The sequence below is a fragment of the Larus michahellis genome, chromosome 15, assembly GCF_964199755.1.
Source record: "Larus michahellis chromosome 15, bLarMic1.1, whole genome shotgun sequence".
In the NCBI taxonomy this organism is placed as follows: Eukaryota; Metazoa; Chordata; class Aves; order Charadriiformes; family Laridae; genus Larus; species Larus michahellis.
Window position 1 is genome coordinate 7358574 of NC_133910.1, and position 11529 is coordinate 7370102.

At 58.5% G+C, this 11529-nt stretch overlaps 1 protein-coding gene and 1 non-coding gene across 2 annotated transcripts; one reads left to right on the forward strand and one right to left on the reverse strand.

Moving 5' to 3' along the window:
- Positions 1-203: 203 nt before the first annotated feature.
- SLC27A4 (solute carrier family 27 member 4) lies at positions 204-10613 on the reverse strand. The gene is made up of 13 exons (XM_074609215.1): positions 10497-10613; positions 7522-7688; positions 6471-6865; positions 5624-5782; positions 5220-5289; positions 5020-5111; positions 4373-4482; positions 3744-3953; positions 3366-3492; positions 3050-3187; positions 2733-2897; positions 2123-2269; positions 204-1897 (listed from the first exon to the last, which is right to left on the reverse strand). The coding sequence occupies exons 2-13, from the start codon at positions 7680-7682 to the stop codon at positions 1740-1742; spliced, it is 1932 nt and encodes a 643-aa protein (XP_074465316.1). The 5' UTR covers positions 7683-7688; positions 10497-10613; the 3' UTR covers positions 204-1739.
- Positions 10614-10759: 146 nt separating this feature from the next.
- TRNAR-UCU (transfer RNA arginine (anticodon UCU)) lies at positions 10760-10851 on the forward strand. The gene is given in 2 exon segments: positions 10760-10796; positions 10816-10851. It is a non-coding gene; the product is annotated as a tRNA-Arg (tRNA).
- The last annotated feature ends 678 nt before the right edge of the window (positions 10852-11529 follow it).

The window sequence follows — 11529 nt, forward strand, 5'->3', positions numbered from 1 at the left end:
GAGGGTCTCGTCATGGGTTGTTTTCACAGAGTCATCAAACCCAGCAAGGAGGGGTTGGTTTCCCCCTGCTCCGAGAAGAGCTAAAGTCCGCACCGGGAGGTCACGCTCCAGAGTGGCAGTTCCCAGTTCCCAAAGCGGCATAGTCCCCCGCCTCCCTACACAGAGCAGGAGTGCGCAAGGAAGAGGTAGGAAATTCCAGCGTAGCCCATACTCGCATTTAATCGTGAGGAAAGGACAGACTGGGGCAGGCAGGTACGTTGGCGTAGAAGCACAGCTAGAAGAGCAGACATACCCTGCCCTCACAAAAGACAGATGTCATTGTAAGGAGAAACCCTGCTGAAAGCATAAAAACAAATCATAAAAAAAAAAAAGAAGAAGAAAAAACCCCAACCCACAGTCTTTCCTGGAACAGACATTTCTGCATGGTCTCCGAGAACTGGAATCGGACATCGCTGCTAAGGCTGTTTCACGTCAGACAAAATGCAGGGAATTCACATAGCGCAAGTCAGGTGTTTAACATGGACGCTTCAGTTCGGGGCCCATCTCCTGCGGCAGAACCAGGGATGGCTCTTGCGGGAAGGGATGCAGAGCACGCAAAGTCAGGCTTTCACAAAGACCACCCTCTGGAGGACCTCCTCTCCCCTAAGCAAGTTGCCTCCTCTGTTCAGGGCATAGACATCGCAGCAGGAAAGCCCCGAGAACTGCTCCATGATGCTGAGTACATCTAAGCAAAGGCAAACCTTCATTCCCACTCTCCCACCTGCTTTCTGCAAGGAAGAAGGCGCACGAAACAAGGCTGCATCCACAAAAGATGGAAGAAAGAGACCCAAAGAAGTGTCCACAAGATAATGGGGTTCACTCATGTCGTTCACCACAGAGCAAGGCCACAAGGACATATACGGCTGCACCCACGCTGGAAAAGGAGAATCAGTCCCAGACGAGCATCCCGTCTCCCTGTGAGAGAAAAGGACTCTCCAAGAGAGGACAGGTCTGGGCTGCTCCTCCACCTACTGCACAAACCCGGGACACATTCAGAAGTACAGACAATAAATTAAGATTGAAAAAAAAAAAAGTCAGCGTGTATAATATATATATATATATAATATAATATAATGTGCGTGTGATTGTGAAAAATAGAAATGTCATCCCCAGGAGAGTGCAAGGCATGGCAGAAACACATCCCTGTCCCTCTCCCGAGCCCAGCACTACCCTGCTCCCCTGATTCACAGCAGAAACACACCGGCAGGGCCACGCAGGGGGCAGGGGTTGCGCCTGGCACCCAGCTGCCCTCTGCCAGCGGAGGCCCCATGCCAAGGAGGAGCTGGCTGCTTGGTGGAGGAGTGGGGAAAGAGCCCAGCACTGGTCCCTTCATGGCCTTCACAAGGAAGGGTTGCTGCAGGCAGGAAAATGGAAGGAAAGACAGGAAAAGCAAAGTGGAATGGCAGAGGCACCCCACCCCTCCTCAACTGGCCGGGGCCCTGCCCCTCCCATGGCATGGGACCGCCACCACTGTACCAAGTAGAAAATAAAGCCATAATGAGTCTATGCTTTGGTATGTAACCATCCCCCTCCCCTTGGTCCCCCCTGCGTTCCCCTCAAACCATTATCTGTAAAACTTGTCAAATAAAATCTCTAGCGTGCCTTTATATCGCTCCTTGAACCTTTTCTTCCCCAGCGCCTGCCTTCCCCCCGCTCTTCCCAGCGGGATTCAGGGAGGTGCCTTGCTTGAGCCCCACCAGTTACAGCTTCTGTTCTCCTGACTGGATCCTGCTGAACGCTGCCTGGTCCAGCGGCAGGTAGCAGCCTTGCCTGGAGTCCAGGAAGTACAACCTGTCCTTCACCAGCGTGGGGTCAAAGCCCTGCTTCCGCAGCTCCATCTTCTGGAACTTGTAAGTGCCTGGAGCGGGGAGAAGAGTGGGAATGAAGGGTCACCAGCTGCACACACTCCCATCCTCACCACCACCGTGCTGCCCCAGACCCACCCTCCAAACCACCGAAGGAACTTGCTAGGGGGTCTATGGGGCAGAGGGGCTCCATCCTGACCCTATCGCAGATCAGCCTCTGTAACCAGGTTTCCCCCCGCAGCTCCATGCCCAGTGCAAGCGTGCATGCCGCAGCTCACTTGTCTTGGAGACTTCGTGCAGGAACCGCAGGAAGACGGGTCGCGCGTACAACGGCAGGGCCTTTTTTAGCTCACTGGCAAAGCCTTCCAGGTCACAGGAGTTTTCTGGGTCGGCGATGGCTGCCATTCCTGCCTTCCCTTCAATCCCTAAGAGGCAGAGAAGAAGGGAGAGCACTCAGACACACTGTCCCTGTAGCATCATCTCCCTCTGCCCCATACCAGCAAAGCCTCTGGCACAGATCCTGCTTTGTACTGAAGCACTGGTGCATCCAGCTGTGACATCGGCTGTGTCACCACCCTGTGGCTAAGGCTACCAGCGACACCCTGCGGTCACGGTCACCTCCTCCCGGAGAAGGCACTTGCAGCCTGTCCAGAAAGGACACGGGGTCCTTCCAAACCAGCCAGAATCAGGTCAAAACTTGAGGGAGGGAGGGAACCCTCTAGCTCCCGCTAGGCACATCCCTGGTGTCCTCTTCCCAGCTTGCCTACTGGGAGCCTCAGTCCAGCCCCTTGCAAAGGGACATGTCAATCTGGATGTGGAGGACATGCTCACATTCAAGTGACGGAGACCCGCCTGCCTCCCCTGATCATCCTCTTCCCTCTCAGCTACCTGGGATCTCCACCCCATAAACCACCACGTCCGTCAGGTTGAGGATGCGGCTCAGCGTCCCCTCCACCTCTGTGGTGGAGACATTCTCCCCCTTCCAGCGGAATGTATCCCCAGTGCGGTCCCGGAAGTACATGTAGCCGTATTTGTCCATCACTAGGACATCCCCTATAGGAAAGTGAGGAATAGGCAAAAAATTAGGTGTCAGAGGTACTAAGAACAACTCTGGAGCATCTCAGGGCAGTGCCACTAGCCTGGGACAGCCCCCATGCCCACCCAGGTACGGCTCTCAGTGTACGGAAGGGTCCTGCTTGCCTCACCTGTGAGATAGGCAGCGTCCCCTTTTGTAAACACATCCCTGGCGATTTTCTTGTTGGTGGCTGACTGATTCAGGTAGCCATCAAAGTGCTGCAAGGGGTTGCTCTTGACAATGCGGCCCACCAGCTGCCCTGGCTCCCCTGCAGGGAGAAAAGGGGGTCAAGGGGGGAAGCAACTACTCGCACCCAAGCAAAAAGGGTGTATAACGCGGTCGGTGGTGTTTCAGTGAACAGAGACTCAAACCTAGGTAAATTATCTTGAAGTATCGGCAAAGACTTGCACAGGGCTGAGGAGACTTATGCCTCTGGTTGCCCTCACCTGGTTTGCAGAGGATACAGACACCATCCGGCCCCCGGATCAGCTCCATGGTGTCTTCATCCACCCTCACCAAGCCGATGGGGTACACACCTGGTAGGATCCTGCTGTTGAAGCCGCATGATCCAACCTAGGACAGAAATTGCTTAGAGCCTGGGGTAGCAGGGACATCTCTCCCGCACCAAGCCCACTGCCGACGCACATCCAGCATACCAGAGAGCTGGCACCACACAACAACAGCCAAAACTCCTCTGGGTGAATGGCAACCCATGCCAAGTTTCTTTGAGCAAGAAAGCAGGAGCAAACAGCCTGCCTGGGTTCCCAACCCTGCCCAGGCCACTAGGCACCCTCTGGTACATGGGGAGGGCGGTAGGGTCTTACATTGTTGTCGAAGTTTCCCAGGCTGCAGTTGCACTCAGTAGCTCCGTAGAACTCGGCCACCTGGGCAATGCCAAAGCGGGCCATGAACTCCCGCCAGATGGAGGCACGCAGCCCATTGCCCAGCGCCATGCGCACCCGGTGCTGCCGCTCCACCTCCTGGTATGGCTGGTTCAGCAGGTAGCGGCAGATCTCCCCGATGTACTGCACAATCTGGGAGGGACAGAGAAGAAAGACTCACTAGGATCTCTCTGCCAGGCCCGGGGGTGTTTGGGGTTTCTTCAGGGAAGGTAGGAATGGCACAACACACCCAAAGTCCCCTAAAGGGGCTTCAGTAAAACCCAGGAGTCCTACTAGCTCCTACCCCTCCCCAGTTAACCCACTCCTCCACTCTGTGAAACCTATCCAAAACCTCCTGGCTCGTGCTGGAGCATGGGAAGAGTTTGGACACGTGGGGTTACCACCCCAGGTGGGATGGACACAGCCCCACCACCTTGGAAGGCAGTTTGGGATGAACAAGCAGAACCAGGCCAGGCCTTCCCCTCTTCCAGCAGCTGGGGTCTCCCCAGCACAGCACAGATCCCCGGGCTCCACTCCCCAGTCCCGGCTGGCCCCTTGCCTCATGGCCTCACCGTGCAGTTGTACTTCACGCAGTCCTCCCAAAAGTGCGAGGCCGAGAACTTCTTGCGGATGACAATCGTCATGCCCTGCAGCAGGCACTGCCCGACCCCCACGATGTTCCCTGTGGAGAGGCAGCCAGGGGAGCCCTCAGTCTCCAGACACCTCCAGCCCAGCCCACCCCACTCAGGGAGAGGCCTGGCAGGACAAGGTGGAGGCCACACACTGGCTCACCACAGATGGGTGTTCACCTAGCCAAAGCCCCCAGTACCACAGGCACTGGGGAGAAGATGCGTGGCAGCAAGATCTGGGGCAGGGCCTTTGCACCCAGACATCCCAGCATGTCTCAGCCAGCCAGGTGGGCACTGCTTCCCCTTCCCCCCAACTTTCCATGTGGAGCAGCAATAAGGTGCAGCTATTCCAGAGCCAGGTTAGGACCTGGGATAACCAGCCCCACACACACTCCCCACTCCAAAGGTCAGCCAGATCGACTTTTGGCTCCCAGGGAAAAAGCGGAAAACCTCGGTCAGACACTGTCAGCAGCAGTCGGCTCCTCCTTGACATGGAGACTGCTGCCACACCAGCCTCCAGCCTGAGCCCTGGGCTTGGCTGAGGGGAAGAGACAGTCCTGGCATGCAGGGCTCCATATGGCACACGTTACCTGCAGCATGATAGAGCGGGAGACAGTTGTACATCACATCGTCGGGCCTCATGCGAAAACCGTAAAAAACTAAGCTGCACATGCGGAAGTACCTGGGGCAGGAGGGTAAAGGACATGTCAGCAGCAGGGACAGAGGTGCTGTGCTAGGGCAGGGCAGAGCTCAGCTCCGGCCTCCCCTGAGCCCTTGCCCACAGCCTTACCGGCAGTTCACCACAATGGCAGCCTTTGGCAGCCCCGTCGTGCCAGAGGTGTAGATGTAGAAGAGTTTATCTGGAGAGCAATGAAGAGACAAAGTCACATAATCAATCCAGGCGCTGGCTGAACTGGGAGAGGGCGACAAGTCAAATTTATACACTCTACTTGTGCCAGTTGAGCCAAAACTTTGTTATGTGACAGTGCAAAGAACATGCTGGCTTCACCCTGGTCAGATCAGGTCTGTTGGACACACAGAGGGCACAACAGGATACGGCTCCACACAGGGCCAGGCTTCAGACACCGGAGTAATACCCATCTGCATCCTAGCAGACATTCTTGCCAGTATTGTAACCAGCTGATCCACAGAAACACCACCATGAGTTTGTCCCCCCAAAAGCTGATCACGTACCAAGAAATCCCTTATCAGGGGGGGTTGGCTGGTGCCGCTGGGCCATCTGCAGGAGGGGGTCCAGGTGTTTCGCACCAGGAAGCACAGACTCAGGGCTTCCTTCCCCAGACCAGAAGAGATGGATAGATTTCTCCAGGGAGGGCTGCACTTCCTGCATTGCTGAGAAAGTAAAGAGAGGAGATGGAGAAAGACGGCAGGGTGGTTACAGCACAGAGACCCTCTGCCCTCCCAGGAAGACACTGCCCCAGGTAGCAGTACTCTCGCTGTGCTCGGCAGAGTGCCCAAAGGGCTGACAACCATCCCAGGCAGATGTCGTTCCCATGATTAACAGGCACTGGGGCCACAGCCCAGGCCTCTTCAGGGACCAGAAGATCCTGTTCTCCACCTCTCCCCAGCCAAAATCTCTTTGGTGCCAAGAGGTCTGTTGACACCATCAACCTCAGAGGCGTGGGCTGAAACACAGGAGGAGCCGGAGTCAAGGTGCTGCAGGGATGTGGCTACCAGCCACGGAGAGCAAGAGCTGGCTCATCCCACATCCCATACAGTGGGGCAGGCCCGGTCCAGCCCAGCGCTCCATGCAAGGGATGGACCCGAGAGGCACAAGGAAGGATCCTCACACCCAGGCTGGCCTGCTTGGGAGCCAGACAACATTGAACTCCAGATCCTGCCCAGTGGCCAAAGAGATCAACAAGAGAAAAAAACCCAGATCCAATGCCTAGAGAATTCAACTGTCTACTCTCTTCCAGATCCATGCTCTGCGGTGGGCAGGAAAGGAGCACTAGATCCACAGACACCCCACCTCCTCCCCGAGTCCAGAGCACCCCCGATGCATCTGCCTGCCCCTCACCTTCCATCATCTCCACCCCAAAAATCACAGCCTTGGAGTTGGAGATGGTGATGCAGTGCAGCAAGGCCTCCATGCGCAGGTGGGAATTCACGAGGGCAGTCTCCACCCCAATCTTCGCCAAGCCGAGCCACAGCCCCACGTACTGATTGCGGGACTCCATGAAAAGAGCCACCACGTCACCAGAGCGGAAGCCTTGGCCATGGAAGAAATTGGCCACCCGGTTGGAGTACTCATCCAGCTGCCGGAAGGTCCAGCTCTCGCCTGTGCCTTGGAAGATCAGCGCCGTCTTCTCTGGATATTTGCTCGCGGTTTTCTGGAAGATCTTGGCGATTGTGTTCTTCTCCCTCACGTGCCTCCATACCTGCCACTTTACCCGCAACAGGACCAGCCCCGTGCTGCCAAAGGAAGGGGAGCAAGAGGGCAGCCGCTCAGTGACCCCTGCAAAAGCACTTCCTCCAGCACAGCCAGCACAGGAGCTGCAACAGCCCAGCACTGCTCCAGGCCCTATTTAGGTCAGCAGCAGCTCTGGGTGCTCCCCTAAGCCATGTGGACATAGGCAGAGGTGCTTTGCAGAGATGCTTATAGCCAGGAACTGATGGAGGTCAGGGAGAGGTGTGTTTTGGAAGGCTGCAGACAGGGATGTCCCCTGACCAAAGGGGCATCTTTGAGCCTTAGGTGCTCTCCAAGAGGTGCCACTGCTCCCTCCCCACAAATCCTTGCCAGGAGCTAGCACAGCCTGGTACCAACTCAGAACTGACCCTGCACAGGCACCTGGTGCCACGCCAGCAGCTTTAGGGACAGGGCAAAGTACAAGGACAGTCACTAGACTTCAGACCTCAGCTGAAATCTATCTATCTTTCCTGTGAAAACTTTGACCAAGAGTCTGGAGCCACCCGGGCGCAGCAGAGGGAGATTTCCTTCCAGCTGGGCCAGGTGCCAGTAGAAACCCAGGGCTGTGCAAGGAACTGGGGGCTGCGCTCATACACAGCAGTGCAGAGGAGCGGGCCAGGGGGAGGGTGGATGGTCGGGCCATCCCAGCTAGGACACCTACGTGACATCCCTTCGTATTGTCTTGATGAATATGAGGAAGAAGTCCCATCCACCGGATCCCAGGTAGAAGACAAAGAGAGCAGGGATGGCCTGGGCCCAGGACAGCTCCAGACTAACCCTGAAGAACAGCAGCAGCGCTGCAAAAGCAGCCAGACGCAGCATCGTGGCCTGAGGAGAGAGAGAAACCACGGTCATCAACCCACGCACACTGGACTTGGAGATAACAAATCCATGGGCGGGGGATGCGTTTGCATCCCCCAGTTTCCTGGATGAGGTCCCTGAGTCATCACTCCTCCTAGCAGCAAGGACGTAACCCAGCAGCCCAGAAATCCCACAGATGTAGCTTCATTGGACCTTGGAAATGGCCTCCAATTAAGCCACCTGCATGGAACTCCTTAGTGCCAGCCGAGAGCCCAGCCATTCCCACCTGGGGAGCCACATCATGCACACCAGCCAGTGACACAGCTACACCCCACCAGCATGAGATGCAGGATAAGTTCACTTCATGGATGTGGGAGTGGAGCCACGGCAGAAGACCCTGTTGATGTTTGGCAGGCACCAAGGCGATGCCAGGCAAGACTGGCTCAACCCCTCACCTCCAGCCTGGCAAAGCCCAGCTCCAAATTCCTCCATACCCCAAGGGTCCCTCCATCTCCATCCCCATACCCAAGTCTCCCAGGCCCCCAGCACCACCTCTCCTGCACACCCGGCTCTAGGACAGCAAGCAGGGCTGGTGGGAGAGTGCAGCTTCACATGCTCCCCAACACAGCTCAGACAGGAACAGGGACAGGAAACACAGTCCTTTGAGCTCTGCTCATGTTTGCAAACCCTCGTGGCAGCAGGCTGTTTCCTGGTCTGGCTTTGCTGGAGACACTGACAGAGCAGGTCAGGGACAAGGCCAGGAGCAGGCATGTCCTGGCCAGGCTGGAGTGGGCAGAACAAGACCTGTCACTGCTGCCAGGAGCACCCAGACCCCCGACCCCATGCCCTGTGGATGGCAACTCAGTTTCTGGTACTTGCCCCCCAAAACCAGCACCTCTGTCCCCATCCCAAATACACCCCAGGTGTGCCTCCAAGACACGCAGGGGACTCTGATCTAGCAAAGGCTCTTTTCGGGTGACAACATGGGGCAGAAGAAAGTTACAGTGACATGACTCTTGCAGCTTGAGGGCTCCTAGATAAAACTGGTCCTTCCTGGCATGGATGCAGGCCGAAGAGGAAGGAAACACTCACGTCATTTCCCTTTCCCTCTTGAAGGTGGATCCACTGCTCCAAAGCTGGCAGCCCTGGGTGGGTTCTGCCACAGCTGGCAGGGCCAGGAGCCACGCTTGCAGCTTTCCCTCTGCTCACTGCAGTTCCCCCAGGTCTGGGGAGCCTCTTTGGATTTGGTATGAGATGCTGGCAGGGTAAGAGCTGAGGCAGCGCCACACAGTCACTGTGCCCTGGCATGTCACACAGGCTGTCTCACCTTTGAGCCGTGCCACCGGCAGCGGGCAGGGATGCATCAGCGATCAGGATGCCACTCCCAAGTGGGAGACTGGGGACATCCCTCTGTCCACAGCCCCTGCCCAGAGATCCCCAATTCATGCCAGTGGCCTCTAAGCTCTATCCACCAAACACCTCCCAGGTCTGAGGTCCCACATCACAGTTCCTCAGCCTTTTAGCAGGGAAGGACCCACTGCCTTTTTGCCCAGGAGCCCCTCTCTGCAGTTAAACAGGGCAGCTCTTAGATCACCACCAAACTGCTATGCCTCGGCCAAGACCTGAGCCCTTTGTCACACGCTCACATCAGACAGATGTGGAGTGCCAGCGGTGGAGAGCCACACTCTGTGTGGGCAGCAAGGTGCTTAATCTCCCACCTGAAGGCAAGACAGGCCCAGACAGGCCTCTGTTATCCTCTGCTCGCATCTCTGCCTTACACCAGTGAGAGATTACCGAGAGATACCCGGTGCCTTACTGCCAGAGACCTCCAGCCCTGCCGTTAAGGATTCAGGTCTTGTCTAGCTGCATCAGCACGGCGAAAATTAAGACCTGCCTGTAGCTCCACAGCCAGTGGGCATGAAGGCAAACTGCAGGGATCCTTCACCCGGGGGCACAGAGACCCGAGGAGAGGTACCAGCCCTGGAGAGCGGGTCCCAGGGGAAACCACAGGCAGGTGACCGGGCTCTGAGAAGCCCCAGCACTAATGGTCAAGCACCAGTGGTCAGGAGATCGCCACAGGCATCTCACTACCATGAACAGCTGGGGAGGCACCTGTCCTTCTCCCTTGGGCCTGGGCAGGGTGATGGGGATGAGCCCGCCGGCCCCGGGGAAGGACGGGGAGGGCAAAACGGGACCCCCGTTTTGCCCTCCCCGTCCTTCCCCGGGGCCGGCGGGCTCATCCCTAGCCCCATATGAGGGGGCAGAAGGACGGGAAGGTCCATCGGGGCCTCACAGCGTGGCTGCAGCCGGGACCCTCCTCCCCTAACCACGGCCAGGCCCAGGAACCGCCCGGGGAAAGCCGATACCCGGCGGGGGGAGCTCTGCAGCCCGCTGAGGAGGAGGGCCACGGCCCCTCATGAGGAGACCGGGGGAGGGCGAGGAGCCCTAATACCTCATGAGGAGCCCGAGAGGCCCTAGTACCTCATGAGGAGACAGGGGGCCGAGGAGCCCCGCTACCTCACGAAGAGCCCGAGAGGCCCCGGTACCTCATGAGGAGACCGAAAGGTTGAGGAACCCCGGTACCTCATGAGGAGAGCGGAGTAGCCGAGGGGCGCCGGTACCTCAGGAGGAACCCGAGAGCCCCCGGTACCTCATGAGGAGACCGGGAGTCTGAGGAACCCCCGTACCGCCCGCAGGGCCGCGGCGCCTGCTGAGGAGACCGTGGGCCACGGCGGACCCGCCCGGCCGCCCGCGGGGAGGCAGCGTGGCCGCCGCGGCGGAGCAGAACGGCGCCGGGAGGTCACGGAAAGGGGGAAAACGGTGCCGCACTCTTACCGGGCTCCGGCGCGTCCGCTGCGGCCCGGCCACCTGCACCGGGAGCGGGGCCGGGAGCGGGAGCGGGGCCCGCCCGCCGCTGCGGCATGGGGCGGGGCGGGGCGGGCGCAGCGCGGCCCGCCGGGAGTTGTAGTCCCGCCCGGCGCCACCGGTCCGGCCCCGCGGCCGCGAGTGCGGTCCCGAGCAACGGCGGGGCGCGGCGCGGGGCGGGGCGCGGGGCGGCGCGGTGGGAAGAGGCGGTGAGGGCGGCGGGACAAAGCGAGGGCTCTGTGGCGCAATGGATAGCGCATTGGACTTCTAGCGCTGTGTGACGGGAGTCATTCAAAGGTTGTGGGTTCGAGTCCCACCAGAGTCGCATTTTGCCGCCGGGGCGTCGGCCATCCCTGTCGGTGTTCCGCGGCGGTAACGGGCCGGGGGGGAGCCACCGCCACCGCCCCCGGACGCTGTCACCGACCACCGCCCGGCCGTCCTGGGGAAGCCCCGCGGGGCGGGAAGCAGCTTTTTCGGAGCAGGGCCGGGTGCGGCCCGGGTACCGGGGATGGACCCCCTGGGGGAGAGGAGCCCCAGGACACAGCTCCTTCCGGGGAGTAATAAACGCGCATCGGTTCGGGAGCAGCACCGCTTCCCTCAGTTATACTGTAAGTTATATATTATAACAATAACTTATTGTTATCGCATCCCCCCAGCAGCACAGGCACACAGCTGGTGGCGGTGGTGGGGCTGACACTCGTCCACAGTGAATAAGTCCCCAAAAAAATGCATTTTTGCATGACTTGTGTCTGACCTGCCAAAATCAGCCCCGCTCCCCACCCTCCGCTGACGCCGCCTTCCTTCTTGCAGGCTCGACGAGCAACAGCCATGGCGAACAGGAGCCGCAGTGGCTGTTAGGTGATCCGGCCGAGCAGATGCAGTTTAAAATTACATTACAGGCCATTTCTGTACCGCTGGTACCAACACACCCGGCAACACGCGGCCGTGCACAGGCGGCACAACTGCCGCCGGCACCCCGAGCGCTGCACGGCCACGCTAAATA

Coding starts and splice junctions, on each gene's coding strand:
- SLC27A4 (XM_074609215.1), bottom strand. CDS start 7,682: ATGCTGCGTCTGGCTGCTTTTGCAGCGCTGCTGCTGTTCTTCAGGGTT. Junction 5,290..5,623: donor CCCTGATAAGGGATTTCTTG/GTACGTGATCAG, acceptor ATTGCTCTCCAG/ATAAACTCTTCTACATCTAC. Junction 3,188..3,365: donor CTGTATCCTCTGCAAACCAG/GTGAGGGCAACC, acceptor TTCTCCCTGCAG/GGGAGCCAGGGCAGCTGGTG.